The 20,402-nt window shown below is 43.0% G+C and overlaps 2 protein-coding genes across 3 annotated transcripts in view; one reads left to right on the top strand and one right to left on the bottom strand.

Moving 5' to 3' along the window:
• Positions 1-17,616, top strand: part of LOC120057059 (active breakpoint cluster region-related protein-like) — a 244,721-nt gene extending 227,105 nt beyond the window's left edge. The window contains exons 17-23 of the mRNA XM_039005441.1: positions 8,953-9,012; positions 9,580-9,689; positions 11,219-11,358; positions 12,458-12,592; positions 12,791-12,896; positions 14,759-14,909; positions 15,509-17,616. Of these exons, the coding sequence (XP_038861369.1) occupies positions 8,953-9,012; positions 9,580-9,689; positions 11,219-11,358; positions 12,458-12,592; positions 12,791-12,896; positions 14,759-14,909; positions 15,509-15,598 (792 nt within the window). The 3' untranslated portion in view covers positions 15,599-17,616. The remainder of the gene's footprint in view (positions 1-8,952; positions 9,013-9,579; positions 9,690-11,218; positions 11,359-12,457; positions 12,593-12,790; positions 12,897-14,758; positions 14,910-15,508) is intronic.
• A 442-nt stretch (positions 17,617-18,058) lies between these two features.
• On the bottom strand, positions 18,059-20,164 carry LOC120056515 (mitochondrial import inner membrane translocase subunit Tim22-like). 2 transcript variants are annotated; one of them, XM_039004694.1, is made up of 4 exons: positions 19,887-20,164; positions 19,364-19,560; positions 18,496-18,586; positions 18,059-18,407 (listed from the first exon to the last, which is right to left on the bottom strand). In XM_039004694.1, the coding sequence occupies exons 1-3, from the start codon at positions 20,143-20,145 to the stop codon at positions 18,497-18,499; spliced, it is 546 nt and encodes a 181-aa protein (XP_038860622.1). In that variant the 5' UTR covers positions 20,146-20,164; the 3' UTR covers positions 18,059-18,407; position 18,496. The 2 variants fall into 2 exon arrangements, with proteins under 2 accessions (XP_038860622.1, XP_038860621.1); XM_039004693.1 differs by having other exon boundaries at positions 18,514-18,586.
• Positions 20,165-20,402: the final 238 nt, after the last annotated feature.

Genomic DNA, 20,402 nt, shown 5'->3' with positions numbered 1-20,402 from the left:
GCAGTGTTTTTGTTGAACAGACTGCAGCAGTGTTTTTGTTGAACAGACTGCAGCAGTGTTTTTGTTGAACAGACTGCAGTGTGTTTTTGTTGAACAGACTGCAGTGTGTTTTTGTTGAACAGACTGCAGTGTGTTTTTGTTGAACAGACTGCAGTGTGTTTTTGTTGAACAGACTGCAGTGTGTTTTTGTTGAACAGACTGCAGTGTGTTTTTGTTGAACAGACTGCAGTGTGTTTTTGTTGAACAGACTGCAGTGTGTTTTTGTTGAACAGACTGCAGTGTGTTTTTGTTGAACAGACTGCAGTGTGTTTTTGTTGAACAGACTGCAGTGTGTTTTTGTTGAACAGACTGCAGTGTGTTTTTGTTGAACAGACTGCAGCGTGTGTGTTTGTTGAACAGACTGCAGCAGTGTGTTTGTTGAACAGACTGCAGCGTGTGTGTTTGTTGAACAGACTGCAGTGTGTTTTTGTTGAACAGACTGCAGTGTGTGTTTGTTGAACAGACTGCAGCGTGTGTGTTTGTTGAACAGACTGCAGTGTGTTTTTGTTGAACAGACTGCAGCGTGTGTGTTTGTTGAACAGACTGCAGTGTGTGTTTGTTGAACAGACTGCAGCGTGTGTGTTTGTTGAACAGACTGCAGCGTGTGTGTTTGTTGAACAGACTGCAGCGTGTGTGTTTGTTGAACAGACTGCAGCGTGTGTTTTTGTTGAACAGACTGCAGCGTGTGTTTTTGTTGAACAGACTGCAGTGTGTTTTTGTTGAACAGACTGCAGTGTGTTTTTGTTGAACAGACTGCAGCGTGTGTGTTTGTTGAACAGACTGCAGCGTGTGTGTTTGTTGAACAGACTGCAGCGTGTGTTTGTTGAACAGACTGCAGCGTGTGTGTTTGTTGAACAGACTGCAGTGTGTGTTTGTTGAACAGACTGCAGCGTGTGTGTTTGTTGAACAGACTGCAGCAGTGTTTTTGTTGAACAGACTGCAGCAGTGTTTTTGTTGAACAGACTGCAGCAGTGTGTTTGTTGAACAGACTGCAGTGTGTTTTTGTTGAACAGACTGCAGTGTGTTTTTGTTGAACAGACTGCAGCGTGTGTGTTTGTTGAACAGACTGCAGCGTGTGTGTTTGTTGAACAGACTGCAGCGTGTGTGTTTGTTGAACAGACTGCAGCGTGTGTGTTTGTTGAACAGACTGCAGCGTGTGTGTTTGTTGAACAGACTGCAGCGTGTGTTTTTGTTGAACAGACTGCAGTGTGTGTTTGTTGAACAGACTGCAGCGTGTGTGTTTGCCATGAAAATAGACATTTAGGCTAAGGGGACGATGGTAGAAAGGAAGGCGAGCGTGTGTGTTGAGAACAGATTTAGATTAGTGAGATTTAGACAGAGAAAGAGGAGTGTGTTGAGTAAGCTGCAGCGTGTTGATGAGTTTTAAACTGGGAGGAAGCGGGAGGTGCGTACAGGACAATGCCTCTTACAGCACTAATTAAGACAATGGAGAGGAAGCAGAAGCAGGGACTCCAGTAGAGCTTAGGCTGGCTGAGAGAAGGCTGGCTGAGAGAAGGCTGGCTGGGGCAGAATTAGATATTTTAACACCATGATCATGATGTTTTCTGTTACATTTGTTCTGAACCCATGTCCTCTCCCATACTGATTTCCATTTTGCCGTGTTATTGTGTTTTACACCTTGGTGGGTGTCAGTTACAGTATCCTTAGAAGTCCCATTAATTAATCATGAAAAGCAACCGCCTTAAAACCGGAACAAAAGCAGTGTTCTGCTGGTTTGGGTATGACAGAAAATAAAGTATAACCATAATTCTCCCCCCTCTCCCAATCCTGAAACATATTTCTCAACACACAAAAGGGTGGTGTTCCATTTCAGTATGCTGATTAGAGTAGATGACATGTTACTGTTTCCTCCCACTTGCCTCTTTGAAGGGCCTTAAAATGCCAGCCATAAATCTGACTGTCACTCCAGCCCTTCACCCCCATCGATCCCCAACCAGACACCCTCAGACTGGCTAATGAGCTCCAGAGGGGTGGAGGGAGGCAAGGGAGCATCCTCAGGCTGGTACCCAGGATGACTTTCTCCCAGCTGGGCTGGGTCAGACCCGCTGCCCCTGGTGGAAGAGTGGGTATTTTTTGGCTAAGTGGGAATATCAGGGTCGTTCTCCCTCCCTCGATGGGGCCTACATGAATCATCCAATTAGTCTAGGAGTGTTAAACCACTCGACCCTTTGGTATGGCTCATTACAAACCCTCCGTGGTCTGGGTTCATAAGAGTGGTGGGTCGGTTTGGCTAACCAGTGTCTACCAAAAGGATTTTCCAATCGTTCTGAATAGAACCACTATTTTTATAATATAGTTCTGTATAATAAAGTTCTTTTTTTTATTTATTTTTTATAAATTTGATCCCATTTTCTCCCCAATTTTCGTGGTATCCAATCGCTAGTAATTACTATCTTGTCTCATCGCTACAACTCCCGTACGGGCTCGGGAGAGACGAAGGTCGAAAGCCATGCGTCCTCCGAAGCACAACCCAACCAAGCCGCACTGCTTCTTAACACAGCGTGCCTCCAACCCGGAAGCCAGCCGCATCAATGTGTCGGAGGAAACACCGTGTACCTGGCCCCCTTGGTTAGCGCGCACTGCGCCCGGCCCGCCACAGGAGTCGCTGGAGCGCGATGAGACAAGGATATCCCTACCGGCCAAACCCTCCCTAACCCGGACGACGCTATGCCAATTGTGCGTCGCCCCACGGACCTCCCGGTCGTGGCCGGCTGCGACAGAGCCTGGGCGCGAACCCAGAGACTCTGGTGGCGCAGCTAGCACTGCGATGCAGTGCCCTAGACCACTGCGCCACCCGGGAGGCCGTATAATAAAGTTCTGAACCGGTTCGAACCAAAAAAGTAACGGTTCATATAGTTCCTTTTCATTCATTTTTTTTAACACATGAAATCAACAGAGGCATTAGAAACCGGTTCTCAAGAATTTAAAATAACGGTTCTGTTCCGGAACACCAGAGAAGTTTCGTTCCCGGTTCTGTTTTTGCTCCTCGGTTCTGTTCCTTGAACCGGTTCCAACCCCTGCTACTGTACCTACACAAAGAGTGTTAGCATTCGGCTGGACTAGAGGAATGAAAGTGAAACAAAAGACCCCCTCATACGGTATCAATGGTGTTTCCAAATGCTGTTTATCTACCTGCCTATAAATGACCTATACACAAGCACTTTTTTGGATGACCCATATTATCACTGTAAATACTGTAATTACAGCTACATTATGGACTAATAAAACATTTAAACTTTCCATCCAAGACCAAAGGAAGGTCATCAAGGGATTGATAATGTGTTTGATAATGCGATTGGAAAACCCTTCTACATGTGATTGAGTTAACAGAAGATAAAAGAGATAAGTTGTGGTAACAGCCTATCATTGGAAGTCAGCTGCTTACATGTATTTTACTCTCGGGTTTGACATAAGGAAGCCCAAGGACTCAACATACCCTCTTTCTCTTCCTCTTTGTCCAGGCTACTGTGAGGCTGGCCTGCATGGGACCACACGCTGTAGTGTACAGAACAGAACTGTGAGAACATTAGTGTCCCTGCTGGTGATTATCAGAGGTCACCCTCTCCTGTACTGCCTGTAAATCATCAGTGTTAGTCGTGCGTGCTGCAGGCAGGAACATGCTGTTGTGTAAGCCTTGTCTTAAAGCAGATGCCATTATGTTGTATGATGTTTATGAAGTTGGATCTTATACTGTATGCCTGAGACACGTTGCCCTTAGGGGTTGTGATAGGATGCTTGGGCTGGTCCTTGGCCAATCATAACTCTCTGCCTGCTGAGAACGCGTGCTGGTTGGGCTCAAACCAGGAAGTCTTGTCAGGAAGCTCATGACAACCGAGTCAAAAGGCCTTACATTTCACTTGTCTATAATGACATCAGCAGCTGTTTACCAAAGCATCATATTATTAATAAGTAGAGTGATGTTAACATTTTACATGGCTATGTTATGTATATTCACTCTTATGTTCATCTGCAGCTAATTTTAGACTCAATATTGTCAACTCATATTGCTTTGTTTTTGTTTACAATCATCAGGCCGGTAATATAATCTGTCAGCAGAAAAAATAATGATGGTCTTGTTTGTAGAGGTCTTAATAAACAAAAAAACAATCCCTAGGTTGCTGTTTTTAATCAAATGAAACCCACGGCCCATGTAGTTGAGCTAGTTAGTTTCTAATTAAACCAGATGGGAACATTGCTGCTTATTGTTCATTTAAAACAGAACAGTCAGTCACAGAATGAATATTTAAATGTAATCTCCCAGTGAACAGAAAGTGAGAGGTACAAGGAAAGTAGCAAAGCACAAAGAAAATATTAAGAGGAATTAATGAATTTGCCGTATCAAAAGTTCATACTTCATCATAATTAAGTTCTGCTTTAAATATTGCTGCCAAAATACAAACAAAAAAAATAATTCCCTGTTAATCTAACAATGGATTAATTAAGGACTATGGCAAGCGTCTGTGGAATCAGAGTGCACACTTTTCTTCCCTGATGGCATTGTTCACTTACAATATTGTCAAGTTTTGAAAACTTCCAGTGCTTTGAAGTTGCACATACATCCTAGAGGTTGTTTTCCTTCCTCAGAACGGAAGCCATGACAGGTTTTTTTACATGCATCATTCATAAACCAATTTCTTTGACCAAAATCTAGATCTGTCATTTTATGTCCTATGTGAGAAGCAGGTACCTGGGTTATGGTGATGGAAGACTGGCTGTGTTGTAAATACATTATACCACAGTATCCTCAGGGGGGTTGTGGAGAGTTCAGTACGAGATGGATTTAGAATAGGAACATCTCCAGAGGGACCTCGGCATCTGTTTTTCAAACTACTTCAACCCTGCCTGGGCTGTGCTCTGTCCCCCGTTGGCAACAGCAGTGGGATCAGTAGAAGGGCTTCTCACCATGTGCGGTACAGTATGTGTGTGTACTGTTTGTGTTTTGCCTGCCTTTCTGCACATCTATGTTTGATGTATACTCAGTGGATGCACCTTAGAACAAGTGTCAGTCACATGTCCACTGGTCTATACCACACTATACATAGAAGAGAGGTGACATCACAGTAACCTGAGTGGCTCTCTTCTCATCCACTGACTTTCCATGTATCAATTCTTTCCCCCTCTCGCTTGTCATATTAACTCCGTGTGTGTGTGTGCTGGTGATGTCTAGCTAGGTCTCTCAACCAGGTGCTCTGTACTGGCTGTGCTGAGATAGGGAGGGACCACTAACTTCCCCAGCTGAGCCCCCCGATCCACAGCCAGATCACCATGTCCCCAGCCCACTGAAATAGCATTGCAACAGACACACACACACACACACACACACACACACACACACACACACACACCAGGAGAGTCGGCCCTCAGAGCCTAGGGGTCGCTCAGAGAACAGTGTGTTCCCACAAAACAGAGCATCATGCTGGCTAAAAGGAACACACCTCATTGCTACTCGTCCACTCGAACTCACACTCACATAATTCATGGAACGTTTTTCCTCTTCTGTTTTTCTATATGCAGTATGTTCTGTTCCACATGAAAGCTGATTTTACAGTGTAGTCAGTGTGGATATGCATTGATACAGTATCATCTGACCTACATCATGTATTATGATCCTCTCCCCAGTCAGTCACGGTGTTTTAGGCAGCATAAAGGAGGCTTTGACCTCTGGAGGAGTGACAAGGTCCTAATTGGAACCATTGTTTGGTTTAGGATTTCCTATATTTGTGATTTACTGATTTTAATATCCCATATCCTTCCACCAGCCTGTGTTTCACCAGCCTGTCTTTCTTCTACAAACACAGGCTAATAATATGTTTCAAGGATTCTCTGGAGAGAGAGGATTTGGCTTTGTGATTCATCTCTTGGATTTGGAATAAAAAATACTTTGAGGACCTGTCCCCTTTCTGTCTTTGTCCATGCTTCACCTCATATAGTCTTCCCTCTGATTGGTTTCACTCAAGACAACAACTTATTTTTTTCTCATCTCCTGTTGTTTTACTAGCCAGATGGGCATAACCCCAAGTCATGTTGTGGAGATCATTCTTTCCAAAGCAACCTATCTATCTTGTCCCCGTCTATCCATCCTGTGTGGTAGGTTGAGAATATAGTGTAGCACCGTACTGAATCAGTGGCACTTTGGTTTGTCTCTCCTTCCCAGGCAAGGAAAGGAAAACTGATGAATTGGGGCAGAAGTTGTTCCTGGAGTTTTGAATAAAGCAGCAGAGTATTAGAGGTGAACGGTGGAGTGATTGAGGGGAAATGGGTGCGCTTGACTGCGCTCTGCTCGGCTGCATAAGATTTTTAAAATATGTTTTATTGTCACACACACCAGATAGGTGCAGTGAAATGTGTTGTTTTACAGGGTCAGCCATAGTAGTTAGGCTCTTCGTATTTGTATAACCCAATTTGACACATTTTTTATGTCTATTGAGAAGTGCGTAGAGCCGTAGACTGTAATTGAGAGAGGGGAGAGGTACTGCATGAAGTTTTTAGGGATTGATTTGGGGGGATTACGGTACAGTAGTGAGGACCCCATAGCCATGATTAGGGCAACCTTGTTAAAAGCCCAAACCCTTGGTAAGCAACTTCAGTGTATATTTGGCCTTGTGTTTATAGGTTATTGTCCTGCTTTAAGGTGAATTTGTCTCCCAGTATCTGTTTGAAAGCAGACTGAACCAAGTTTTCCTCTAGGATTTTGCCTGTGCTTAGCTCTATTACGTTTATTTTATACCTTAACATGATGCAGCCACCACCGTTCTTGAAAATATGAAGAGTGGTACTCAGGGATGTTGTCGGATTTGCCCTAAACATAATGCTTTGTGTTAGGAAGGACGCCTGTATCTTTGTAGTAACTGGGTGTATTGATACACCATCCAAAGTGTAATTAATAACTTCACCATGCTCAAAGAGATAGTCAATGTCTGCTTTTTTTAATCTACCAATAGGTGCCCTTCTTTTCGAGGCATTGGAAAACCTCTAGTCTTTGTGGTTGAATCTATGCTTGAAATTCGCTACTCGAATTACAAATAATTGTATGTGTGGGGTACAGCGATGGGGTACTCATTCAAAAATCATGTAATCACTATTATTGCACACAGAGTGAGTACATGCAACTTCTTATGTGAATTGTTAAGCACATTTTTACTCCTGAATGTATTTAGGCTTGCCATAACAAAGGGGGTTGAATACTTATTGACTCAAGACATTTCAGCTTTTAATTAATTTGTAAAAATGTCTATAAACAAAATTCCACTCTGACATTGTGTTGTGTGTAGATCAGTGGCACAAAATCAAAATGTAATCCATTTTAAATTCAGGCGGATGTCTCTGGGGTTTGCTTCTCATCATACATCATGTCAGAGCTCTATTCTCCCAAGGCAGCATGAGAAAACTGCCCAGCTCTGCCTCTGCTACTGAGCAGGCTGAAGCGTGTGAGGCAGTCATTTTCATGGCCACTGCTTACCCCTAGAGACAGCCATACGTAAATGGGAAAAACACAACCCCTGTCCCTGTCTCACTTTCTTAAAGAACACACTGCCCTGTCTCTACCCACAAGCATTTCAGCAGAGGTACAAAGAACTTGGCCCACAACCAGATGACAGTTCAGCTTACAAGAACTAACAGGAACAAAATGAAACTGGGCACTAGCAATATCAATAAAAGGGTAGTGAACGGAAAGGGCAGCAGCAGTGCTTCCATTGTTGTGTGTTAGCCTATATTTGTGATTTACTGATTTAATTTGAAAAAGGGGGCTTTCTTGTGTGGTGTATTTTCATCTCAATCAATGTGATTCTTGTTCACATTAGTGAAAGGAGGGAAAATTAGTTAGTTAGCCCAGTAGAGGACTGGTGGGGTGAATGGACTGTTTCATGATGCATGAAAGAGGAAATAGTGTGTGTTTTAATGCAGAGATGATCAATGTCATTAGGTAGGGACAGACCCACACAGAACCCTCAGGCTGGCTAGGCTACAGAGGTTCCTCTCAGTCTAAACATACACACACACATTACCCAGCGTGCACCACTGCTCCATCTACACATGGGGCAAAGCCCATTTAACTTTATCAGATGTCAGCATCCTGTACATTTTATATGGAGGAGAAAAGAAAAACTGCAGTTGAATCTGAAGTTCCCAGGGATTTTTGGTTATTTAAATATAGACAGGCCAGTCTGGGAATTTCCATTGAGGAGGCAAAAGGAAAACGGGGTCTTATTTTCTCTCCACGTAGCAGCAGTCAGAAAATAGCCCCCCTCCTCCAGCCCATGTTGAAGGGAGAGTCTTTTCTTGGAAAACAAACTGTAACGTGGCCTCTTTGTTCTCTTGGCTGGACTTTAAAGGAGCTCCTCAGAACCTCACCAGAGCATGACGGGAGGGACACATATGGGACAGGTGCTTGAAAGAGAGCGCGAGAGAGCAGTGAACCCTGGGTAGGCAGAGGTCCAGAGCTGGCTAGGTCCAGGGGTGTGGTTATAGAAGAACAAGTACAACACAAAACGTAGTCGAAGTTAACATAACATGGATGTCTTCATGTTTGTGTCCTAATAAGCAGACTAATTCCTCCAGTGCAGTGAACCCTAGGTACTCCGAGAGCTGGCTAGGTACTGTGGTGTAGTGACAGTCAGATTAAGTTAACACAAGAAGAACACATCACACAGGCACCATGCCAGAAATAAGGCTTTAGTGTCTCTGATAGAGTGCAGTTGTACATTTAGGATACAAGGAGTGTGTTCTGTGAGGGTCCATGTGATTGTGTCCATGATACTGTATGTATATTTGAACACTCACTGCTCTGGTCATACCTTCTCTCAGTCTCCTATGAGGTTATGCATCGATTATGGCATGGGCAGAGAATATAACGAAGGAAACTTAATCATGTTCTTTCTCTGTGTATTTCAGCTGGACCCCCAGACGGTGCAGTCCAAGAACTGGCACGTGGACGTCATAGAGATGAATGGGGTAAGGGACACCAGGAACCTTTGGGGTCAGTTTGCCAGACCCAGATCAAGCCTTTTCTTGGACTAAGAAGCTCTTTCAATGTTGAATCTCCACTGAACATGCTTTTTAATCTAGAACTAGGCTTCATCTATGTCCAGGAAACCAGCCCTTGATTTCCTAATTCCATTCCTGGTCCGGTTAGTCATTTTCCCATTCAACCCCATCAATAGAAGATGACTTGTCAGGGCTTAGTGTGTGGATATTATAATGTAGCTTGTTATAGTTCGCCAGAGACAATGCTATTTTATCTTTACGAGCTTGGCCAACTCTGATTTCTCTGCAACACAGTGTTTTTAAACAGCTGTAAACATCTAACCACTCTGGATCTTCTTAAACTCCTGGATGTTGTGAAATGATAAAAAAGAAAGCACTTGGAAGCTGTGTATTTTAAACTCATTTTAAATTAGGGACTGCAGATGAACTGTGTCACTAAAAGCTGCTGCAATGTTCACGGTACATAATCCCTGTCAAATAAGAACATAAAATAATGCAGATTGTTTGACACTTTGTATGTATTGTTTCCCACAGATCAAGGTGGAGTTCTCCATGAAGTTTACTAGTCGGGACTTGAGTCTGAAGAGAACGCCCTCCAAAAAACAGAGTGGGGTGTTCGGGGTCAAAATCAGTATTGTGACAAAGTAAGCCATGTTGAATTTCTCTCATAATAAACTAATGAACAATCTACAGTGCCTTCAGAAAGTATTCACACCCTTTGACCTGTTACATATTTTGTTGTGTTACAGCCTGAGTTGAAAATGGATTCAATTCAATTTCAATTTGTGTCACTGGCCTACACACAATACCCCATAATGTCAAAGTGGAATTATGTTTTTTGACATTTCTACAAATGTATTAAAAATTAAAAGCTGAAATGTCTTGAGTCAATAAGTATTGAACCCCTTTGTTATAGCAAGGCTAAATAAGTTCAGGAGTAAAAATTTGCTTAACAAGTCACGTAAGTTGCATGTGTGCAATAATAGTGTTTAACATGATTCATTTTAATGACTTCCTCATCTTTGTACCCCACACATACAATTATCTGTAAGGTCCCTCAGTCAAGCAGTTAATTTCAAACACAGATTCAACCACAAAGACCAATGCCTCGCAAAGAAGGGCACCTATTGGTAGATGACGTTTAAGAAAAATATATTAACAGACATTGAATATCACTTTCAGCATGGTGATGTTATTAATTATACTTTACATGGTGTATCACTACAATGATACAGGCATCTTTCCTGACTCAGTTGCCGGAGAGGAAGGAAATCGCTCAGGAATTTCACCATGAGGCCGGTTAGAGTTTAATTGGTGTGTAGGAGAAAACTGAGGATGGATCAACAACATTAGTTACTCCACAATACTAACCTAAATGGCAGAGTGAAAAGAAAGAAGCCTGTACAGAATAAAAATATTCCAAAATATGCATCCTGTTTGCAATAAAGCATTAAAATAAAACTGCAAATAAATTGGATTAGAACTTAACTTTATGTCCTGAATACAAAGCCTTATGTTTGGGGCAAATCTTACTCAACACATCACTGAATACCACTTTTCATATTTTTAAGCATGGTGGTGACTGCATCATGTTATAGATATGCTTGTCATCGGCAATGACTAGGGAGGTTTTAAGGATAAAAATAAACGCAATAGAGCAGGACAATAACCTAAAACATAAGGCCAAATATACACTGGAGTTGCTTACGAAGACTAGATGAATGAATGAGTGGTGTGGTTAGTTTTTACTTAATTTGGCTTGAAATTCTATGGCAAGACTTAAATGGCTGTCTAGCAATGATCAACAATCAACTTGACAGAGCTTGAATTGCTGCCTAAGGTCATTCTAACGTGTTGACTTGGGATTGAATACTTATGTAATCGAGATAAAATTGTGTTTTATTTTTCATGTTTTACAAATGTTAGAATTTAATCAATTTTAATCCTACCTTGCAAATCAACAAAACGTGGAAAAAGTCAAGGGGTGTGAATACTTTCTGAAGGCGCACTGTATGTCACTATGTGTAGTTTAAACTTCATAACTTCAGGATAAACCCCTCTCTATAATCTTTCTGTACAGTTTGTTTGATTGCTACGATTAGCTTTAACTTTATTTGAAAGGGGCCGTTCTGTAATATCAATTCTGATGAGTGTTGGGTTTGTCCCCCAACAGGCGCGAGCGCTCCAAGGTGCCTTACATAGTCCGCCAGTGCATTGAGGAGGTGGAGAAGAGGGGGATCGACGAGGTGGGAATCTACAGGATCTCCGGGGTGGCCACTGACATCCAGGCCCTCAAAGCAGCATTCGACACCAGTAAGAAACACTCATACTACCAATACTGTAAAATACACCTGTCTTCATCAATAGAACCAGGAGTTTGTCTTGGCCATGGGACCTGACCAGGCATAACTCTGGGCCTATGAACTGAGTATAGAAAACATTAAGGACACCTGCTCTTTCCATGACATAGACGGACTAGGTGAATCCAGGTGAACGTCCTGATCCCTTATTGATGTCACCTGTTAAATCCACTTCAATCAGTGTAGATGAAGGGGAGGAGACAGGTTAAAGAAGGATTTTTAAGCATTAATACAATTGAGACATGGATTGTGTATGTGTCCCATTCAGAGGGTGAAAGGGCAAGACAAAACATGTAATTGTAGAGTCCATGGCCCAACGAATTAAGGCTGTTCTGAGGGCAAAAGGGGGGGTGGGGGTGCAAGTCAATATTAGGAAGGTGTTCCTATTGTTTGCTATACTCAGTGTATATAAGCTATAACTAGGGCCATGAGTTTTTCCTGGTCAGGTTACATTATCAGAAATAACTCCAGACCCTACATTATCAACACAAGTCTCCTCCTGTCGTTCCTCTCCTCCCATCCTCCATGTTGTACGGTGTGCCGGGGTCAGGCTAGCAGGCCCATGGCAGAGGGTCTTCAGCCTGGCTATTAACAGAGCGAGTTGTGGGAAAGGGCAGGAAGAGCACAGGTCTGGGGAGCAGCAGCTGTCAGCTGTGTGTTGTCCTCCCTGGGAGTCCCAGGGTGCATCCCAAATGGCACCCTATTACTTCTATATTTCATTGCTTTTGACCAGAGCCCTATGGCTCTTTACAGCCAGGCTGAAGGTCCCCCTATTGTCAAAAGTTGTGCACTGTATATGGAAATGGGTGTCATTTGGCATGCAACCCATGTCTCTGTCACGGCCCCTAGACCAAACCATGGCTCACTGAGCTGAGATCACTGGTGGTTTGGTTTTTAAACAGTGTTGTTGCTTGTTATGTCATCTCTGGAGCCAGAATGATCAGTCTGGAAATGAAGTAGTCGTTTGGTTGAGGCTGATGCTCTTCCCTTGAGCTCATGTGTGTGTGTGCTTTTGTTTTCTCTCTCTCCCCCTCCCTCTCTCCCCTCCACAGATAGCAAAGACATCCTGGTGATGTTGAATGATATGGACATCAACGCCATTGCAGGGACTCTGAAGCTGTACTTCCGTGAGCTGCCAGAGCCCCTGCTCACTGACCGCCTGTACCCAGCCTTCATGGAGGGCATAGGTACGACCTCTGACCCAGACCATACCAATACAATTAGGATGCATCTCAATAGTCAGTTATAGGGGAGTTATTCCTTGTTTTTTTATTGAGACCACAACATTGAAATGATGGTTCATATTCCCCCGTAGAGGGGTAATTCTTAAATTATCTTCTGTTCTTCTCCTCTTTCCCCTCTCTTCCTCCTCCTCTTCTCTACAGCTCTGTCAGACCCTGCAGCCAAGGAGAACTGCATGATGCACCTGCTGCGCTCTCTGCCTGACCCTAACCTCATTACCTTCCTCAGCCTGCTGGAGCATCTCAAGAGGTACACACACACATAATCTACCATAAAGGCTAGTAACTATTACTGTTGACAGTTGGGCCATATTAACTGGCAGCCTAATACGTTCAGATCGGACATTGGAGGAGTTCTGGCAAGAGTACGGTACATGTGCGAGTGGTTCTTTAAGCCTGCTATAAAACTGTGTTCTGGAGAGCTTCACGTTCAGCTGCACTCTGCCTGCGGTCATGAGCTGTGCTCCTGCTACTGTGACCGCACAACGCTCATTAGCCACTGACTGACTGCCCCAATAAGACAGAGGACAGAGGGAAAAGTCATCAGTGTTCAGGCCAGACATTGTGTGGTTAACAGAGCATACGAATGCCAGGCCCTGGAGAGACGACAAGTATGCACTGGCCCTTTTAAGCCAACCCGTTAGTGGTGAGGTTAAGGAGCTAGACTGAGGAGTTATGGTCCAGTTGGAAGGACGCATTTATGTCAATGAAAAATTACTTCCCTACTGCTAAAATGACTTCTCTACTACTATTTTGTCTTTGAATATAGCTGTGATGGTCTCAGTTGGCCAAACATGTGCCAGTCTGGAAAGGCAGTGTGTAACCACATGTGATGACATCCCTGTTAAAACTGCCTTCAATTAAAAGGGCATGGTAGAGGAGGGCACAACCACAGACTGGTAACCACTAGCATTGGCAGGAACACTTAGGAAACACTTATGGGTCTCCTGCGATCACCCACATCTGTCATCAGCTACAGTAGTAATGGCCTGTGTGGGGACTTATTCATACTCTGAGTAAAGTAATAGTTTTCACCACCAGACTTTGAAAAGATCAGGTTTATGTGTTTGTTATGGTTTCCTACTGCAGGGCAGACAATGGTTTTATTTCACTTTTATTTGAACAGGCAGTCATGTTGAGACCAAGGTCTCTTACAGCTTGGCTGTGTAATTACAACAATATACACATCAATATGATATGAAAAGCAAAGCAGAGATACAAAACAGTCATAGAAAACAAACACATTCTACATTTAAAGGGTCCTCAATCAGCCATCTGATATGCCCTAGAGGCACTAATTCATCACATTTTACAATGACAAATGAGACTGAAAAATGTGTTAAGTCAGAGAGTATATCATTCTCCTCTAGCTATATAACGGGAACTAGAGGGAACTAAGACCAAGTGTAATGCGTAGTGCTGCTTGCCAATTTCAGTCACACATTACTTCACTCACGCCTCCTCCCAGAAGTTGGTGTTCAGTTAATCCTTGCAGTGAGATTGAAAAATGAGAAAAGAAAGCTTAGAGCGGTGTGTATCCCCAGTAGAGGAGTTTTATAGTGTGTGTGAAGATGCTGCAATATAAATGGATGTCAGAGTTTGGCAGGCAAGCAGGAAGGTGCATAGATATTAATCAGATTTCTACCTATGGGCAGGCCTGAGGTCAGTTTACAGGGCTAGCGCAGGGTCAGAATACAACCCTACTGCTCCATGTAGCCATTATGGTGGCCTGATCCCAGTACAGCTCTTTAACATCCATCAGTGCAGAAAGTGCACTCTGCAGTCAGTCAGCAGAATGTACACAGAATGCTCTCATAAACACGCTAAGGATACCCGCTGGACGCTCTGGTGAATTACAAGTGTGACATGAATGGCTTTGCAGTTCCCATGAAGAACATTTATAGCAGATGGTAACTTAGTTCAGAAATTCAATGGTCCTTGTAGAAGAAATGTATTGTGCTGCACTGACGGTCATTGCTACGGGAAAATGAGTCATCATAGTAACATGGCAAGACCAGCAAACATGTCACATGACTAGAAAAAGAACTAATACTGATCTGTCCCTGTGATCGCTGTAGTCTGACTGGTCTATCTGTCTGTTTTGTGTTCCAGAGTTGCTGACAAGGAGCCCATTAACAAGATGTCCCTCCACAACCTGGGCACAGTGTTTGGCCCCACCCTGCTCAGACCCTCTGAGTCAGAGGTCACCAAGGGACACATCACACTGGCCTCTGACATCTGGTCACACGACGTCATGGCGCAGGTCAGTGTGACTTGGGTGCGTACATCTGTGTGTGTGTGCATGTGCATTTGCTTGTGAGAAGGTAAGCGGGTGTGTGTGTGTGAATCTACATACATCTGTGTGTGTGTGTACTCCAACGTAGTTTAGTGGGTTGTGTGTGTTTTACCCGTGTCAGCCAGGTCTGGCCTCCCAGCTGTATTTATATTTAGGAAGCCCTACTTGGAGCTCTGCCCGGTGCTGAGAGAGAGAAACCGCTTCCTGTTCACAAATGACTTATTCTAGGGCGTATATAAACAGTGACGCCTGTAAATCACAATAAAGGCACCAATGCTAACAATAGAGTGCTATATGTCATCATTAACTGTAAAGACAGCGACAACTGTTGTGCAGTGACTTATTAAATCTCCATATGTTTAGTGGATAGATGAGTATGCAGATACTCAGATATCATGGAGAGATGCTTCGTCACATACTGAGTCATGTACAGAATGTGTAGTCACATGGCTTTATGTATGTGCCATATCCTAGTCCTTTTTTGGTTAGAACTATGATAAGTGGTATTTGAACGAAACACAATTGATTTTAGGCTTAAGCTCCTTATTTCTCTCTCCCCATCTCAGGTCCAGGTGTTGCTGTACTACCTGCAGCATCCTCCCATCTCCTTCGCTGAGCTGAAGCGGAACACACTCTACTTTTCCACTGACGTTTAATCCCTTGGGGGTCCAGAGGGAAAGACTCAACAGCAAATCCCCCACCCCCATACCACCCAGCTCCCTTTTTAAAACTGGACAGCCCCCGCTGAGAGATGGAGTCAGACGTGGGGGAAGAGGAGACATGGTGCTCCTCCTGGATCCCATAGTCACGTCTTCTAGTGTCATGTTAGTGTGCAGTACATCCATCTGGTGAAGTGCAGGTGTGGAGGGAGCAGCAGACCTCTGGCCCACAGTAACCCCACAGACAGCCACCATTCTGGGACCTCTATCAGTGAGGGGTTAAAGGTCAGGGTCTGGTTTGTTACTGACTCCATTTCTCTTTTTTTCTCCAGAGGCATTCCAAGAATTGCATTTACATATTTTATAAATATTATTTGTTCAATAGTTCCTTTGTTTCTCTCTGGCTTTGTGCATGTGGCGGAGGAGGGCTCTGTGTGTATGTAGAACCGCGTGGGAGCGTGTGTGTGTTAAAGCCAGGAGCTGAGGACTGAGCTTGCAAGCCGCCAGTAAAGCCATGTCAGTGAATGGTCACTGTCAGATTTTCTCTCCATGTGCAAAGACAAGAGAGCACAGCCCTCCCTCTGTCTGAGTCTTGGCCAAATTTGCCCCTATTATTTATAAATAAATATATTACGTGTGCAGTCCAGTACAATTAGAGAATTGCGCCAAGGAGTCTGTTTGAAGTTTTTTCAAGTAGTGTGTTTTTTTTTTTTTTTAGCTTATTCTTATTCACAGCCACGGTTGGCTGAGCTGTACTGAAATGATCACAGCAACACAGTGTAAAATCTGAGTTTATTCTGAACCACTCTTTAAAGAGAGATATCATCAATCTGTGAGATGAGGGTTATGGAAAAATGTAACACATTTTTGAACATTAGCTTTTTTTTCGTCATTACATTGCAAGCCTGTTCCAAGTGTCCAATGACACCAGTTATAATCTTTGGGATGATGTTTGTAGTGTAATGCCCTCATTGCATGTTCAGCTTGTCAATCATATCAGGCTGGGTGACAAAGGTAGGTTGTTGCACCAGCAATCTCCATCAATGCTGTACAAATCCAACCTTTCTGCTATCAAGCCTGAGACATCTTAAAATAAGCACTGTTTGATGAGTCCTATTTGATAAGATTTAAAAGAAAATATGTATTTTACTTCCTTTGAGAACAATGAGTATACTGTATTAACAAGGATAAATATTGATGTAAACTTTTTTTTAGTAAAATAAGTGTACCAAAATGAAGTTGTCTTTAACTTTTATTGCAAGTAATAATTGTTTTGGTACTTGTGTTTTTGTTTGGTTTGGTGCAGCATACTGCACTTTGTGATAGTTGGGAAGTGACATTCATTATCATTTTATCAGTACTGTCCAAACTCAATTTTTTGCACTGCAATCTTAAGTATTCCGAATCTATTAAGCATGCAGTTACCAAACAAATCATTAGAATTGAAAAATGAATACAAAACTACAGGAGCAATTAGCAGTGTTTTAATTGATAACCAGTCCTGCAATTAAATGACGCATCGAACCCACAACTCTGAGTTCATATTATTCACCATTAATGAATTTTAAACATCTGTAGATCTTATCTGGGTGGGCACGTCCAGTCATGTAATGCATTGCTCAATTACTTTAAATAAACAATTTACACCGGTGACTTGTTTCAGTTAACTGTAAATGTTGCTTTTACAGTAAGGCTGTTTGAGTCCAAGACTATAAAACAATTAGTTGCATTAGAGCGGCTAACTTTTGTCAAGTCAACGCCTTTCAAAGTAAGTGTGTTGCATTCTGGAGCTTAGAAATTGTCTGACTCATGAACTTTACAAAGGTCAAAGTTTGGAGTATAGGTTTCTGCATCCATCACCTGCATTGTAGATTTGTTTGGTCACCTTTGCATGGGTCAAAGACATTAAACAAATTTTCCACAATTCATGTGTACAGTAAATATACAAATACATGACTCACTGATTGTATAATGTACACACGATTTCAGTTTGAGTGTAATATGGGTGTTGGAGGATGCAGATGTTTATTTGACAAAAAAAACTTTTATAAACAATGGCACATTTAGTGTTTGTTGCCTTAACACTCAAACACACCCATTGACCTGGACTCAAACTTTTGACTTAATGTCACCAGGCTGTATTTTACCCACAACTAAAGGAGAGAATAGCCAGCTCTCATCTAAAACCGACAGTTTCATCTCAATGACGAAGTTTAACTTCGATAAAGGAAAAGCCAGCATGCCCAGTATACAGTCAACAAAAGGTAATTTACTCCTGGGGTGCAGATCTGTTGCACCCTCTACAACCAATGTGATTATTATTATTTGACCCTGCTGGTCATCTATGAACATCTTGGCCATGTTCTGTTATAATCTCCACCTGGCACAGCCAGAAGAGGACTGGCCACCCCTCATAGCCTGGTTCCTCTAGGTTCCTTTCTAGGGAGTTTTTCCTAGCCACCGTGCTTCTACATCTGCGTTTTAGGCTGGGTTTCTGTACAGCACTTTGTGACATCAGCTGATGTAAGAAGGGCTTTATAAATAAATGTGATTGATGAAGACCAGGATGGAATTGTCCAACTGTAATAATACTCATGATCAGATGCGCCATCTGCAGAGCAGTGTTCTCTGGGACGTGTTTCATTCCATTAGGTATAAAGTATGTTACTGGCCCAGAGGGACAGTCACCTCAACCATATTCCACAGAGGTAACGAAGGCCCCCTTGTTTTCACCGGAGATAGTACTCAATGGCAGCAGAGAAGGCAGCGAAACCTCCACATCCCAGTACTCCAGCCTTCGCCCCAGCTATAAGAAAGGACACAATCACAGCTTCAAACCAATTATCGTTCAACAATTAGTCAGTGATATTAATGCATGGGACATTTGAACTTACATTAAGTAGATAACTCACCACGAAATCCTATTGCTCCCCCAGTAACACAACCACTGTAGACAGCATTCTTCCAGTCTGACTTTCCCCTGTGCTGTAACATACAATACAGACCACAAGGGGGCAGTATGAGACTGACGACAAATACACAGCACAGTAGTTCCAGAGTTTTCAAATTCTCTTTGGTATTTCTCAAACAATGATTACATAATCACGGTATGAATTTCATCAGCCATTAGCCTAGAAGATTAACGTTGTAATTTGTGGAACATAATATTATGTAACCATAAAGTTGTCCAAACATTACAGGCTGTCTCATGCTTGGGATGAATTGACACATTTGCCAGAATAAGGATGGACCTAGTGCTAAGTCTCAATATATATCTTTAGTTCCACTAATCAGACTACTCTCTTAGTTAGCATAGTGTAACGACCCTGGGTTTATAAGCATGGATATCGACTCTGCCGCACGAGCATGCTTTTGCGGCACAGTCGATAGCGTGCTGGACTCCGGGCTAGAAGGTTGAGGGTTCGAGACCTGCCTCATGCCGCCTCATTACATTAGTGTCAGAAGTGATCGGACTTTGCATCCACGACAGTGCGTGTGCTTGGCCGGTGAGTGCGTTCCGATAAGACGTTGATTCTCAAGCTAGCGCGAGGACGCGCTCTTTGAAAGGATGGAGTAGTGTAATGACTCTGGGTTTATAAGCGCTAATATCGACTCTGCCGCACAAGCATGCTTTTGCGGCACAGTTGATAGTGCGCTGGACTTCGGGCTAGAAGGTTGAGGGTTCGAGACCTGCTCCCTGCCAGTTTCATTACAATATTATTTTCTGTTTTCATGCAGAAAAAGAAACGTCAGACAACCTACCGATTCAATGATGCACTCTGTGCAGGAGAACATTGCTCCAATGACTGCAAAGTTTTTGGCGTAGGACATTCCCCTCTGGCCCATGTCTTTAAGGACTTCTCTGGCAGTAGGTGTTCTCATGGGGTCTTTGGGGTCAAATCCCACATTGGTATCTATGCCAGCCGTGAACACACCAAACGCTCCCCCAAGAACAAATCCTGTGGGGAAAACACAGTGTCACAAGATTGTGTTAGATTGTGTTAGCTACAGCAAATATGGGCATAGTACTGTTATAGTGAAAATGAACAACATCACAGAGAGACGTCAAGGGCGATTGAGTGGTTCATATCATCAGTAAGATACCAACACAATAAAGATAAATAATTTGGAACAACTGTGTGCATGGAGAGAAACTGCTGTAGCTAGCTGCAATCAACGGTCACCATGGGATCGTTATGTCAGGCAGCTACACACCCCCGAAAAAGAAATGCACCAAGCAAGTTGCAATTGTAATATCGTCGACAGTAGTGAAAGACTAGCTAACCTCCAACACATGCCAACACCGCCTTGAAGGCACAGCTCTCCATTCCCCGTTCGATCATCTTCTGGTCGTCGGTTTTCATGGGATTGGGAAGACCTCCCATAACGGTCGGATTCAGATCTTTAATCGGCCTCTTCTCCCCGATGAGGTGCTCCAGGAGCATGCTGTACTGAAATGTTGAGCCTTCGTAGCGCGGATCAGCCGAGGTTGAGGATTGTGTGTCCGACACAGGGGCATTTCCACTATTCACGGTCGTCGCCATGATGTTCGTGAACGGCTGGTCAATTCAAGAAAGACGTTATTTAAAAACGGTAGATTCGCCAAATGTATGGCAGTTTGAGGTTAACTATATTACTTCATTGTGAAAAAACTATTACGTTCAGGAATAACATAGAAATTCTGTTTTATTATTTTAGAAAATGTTTGTCAATTTATAGGAATTAACCTTTTCTACTTGCTTTAGCATGCAAGTGATGTGCACCGGAGTCTTCCTACCTGTATCAGCAGATTCGACAAAAA

The sequence above is a fragment of the Salvelinus namaycush genome, chromosome 12 (assembly GCF_016432855.1).
Source record: "Salvelinus namaycush isolate Seneca chromosome 12, SaNama_1.0, whole genome shotgun sequence".
In the NCBI taxonomy this organism is placed as follows: Eukaryota; Metazoa; Chordata; class Actinopteri; order Salmoniformes; family Salmonidae; genus Salvelinus; species Salvelinus namaycush.
This window is presented reverse-complemented; position numbering and strand designations above follow the sequence as displayed.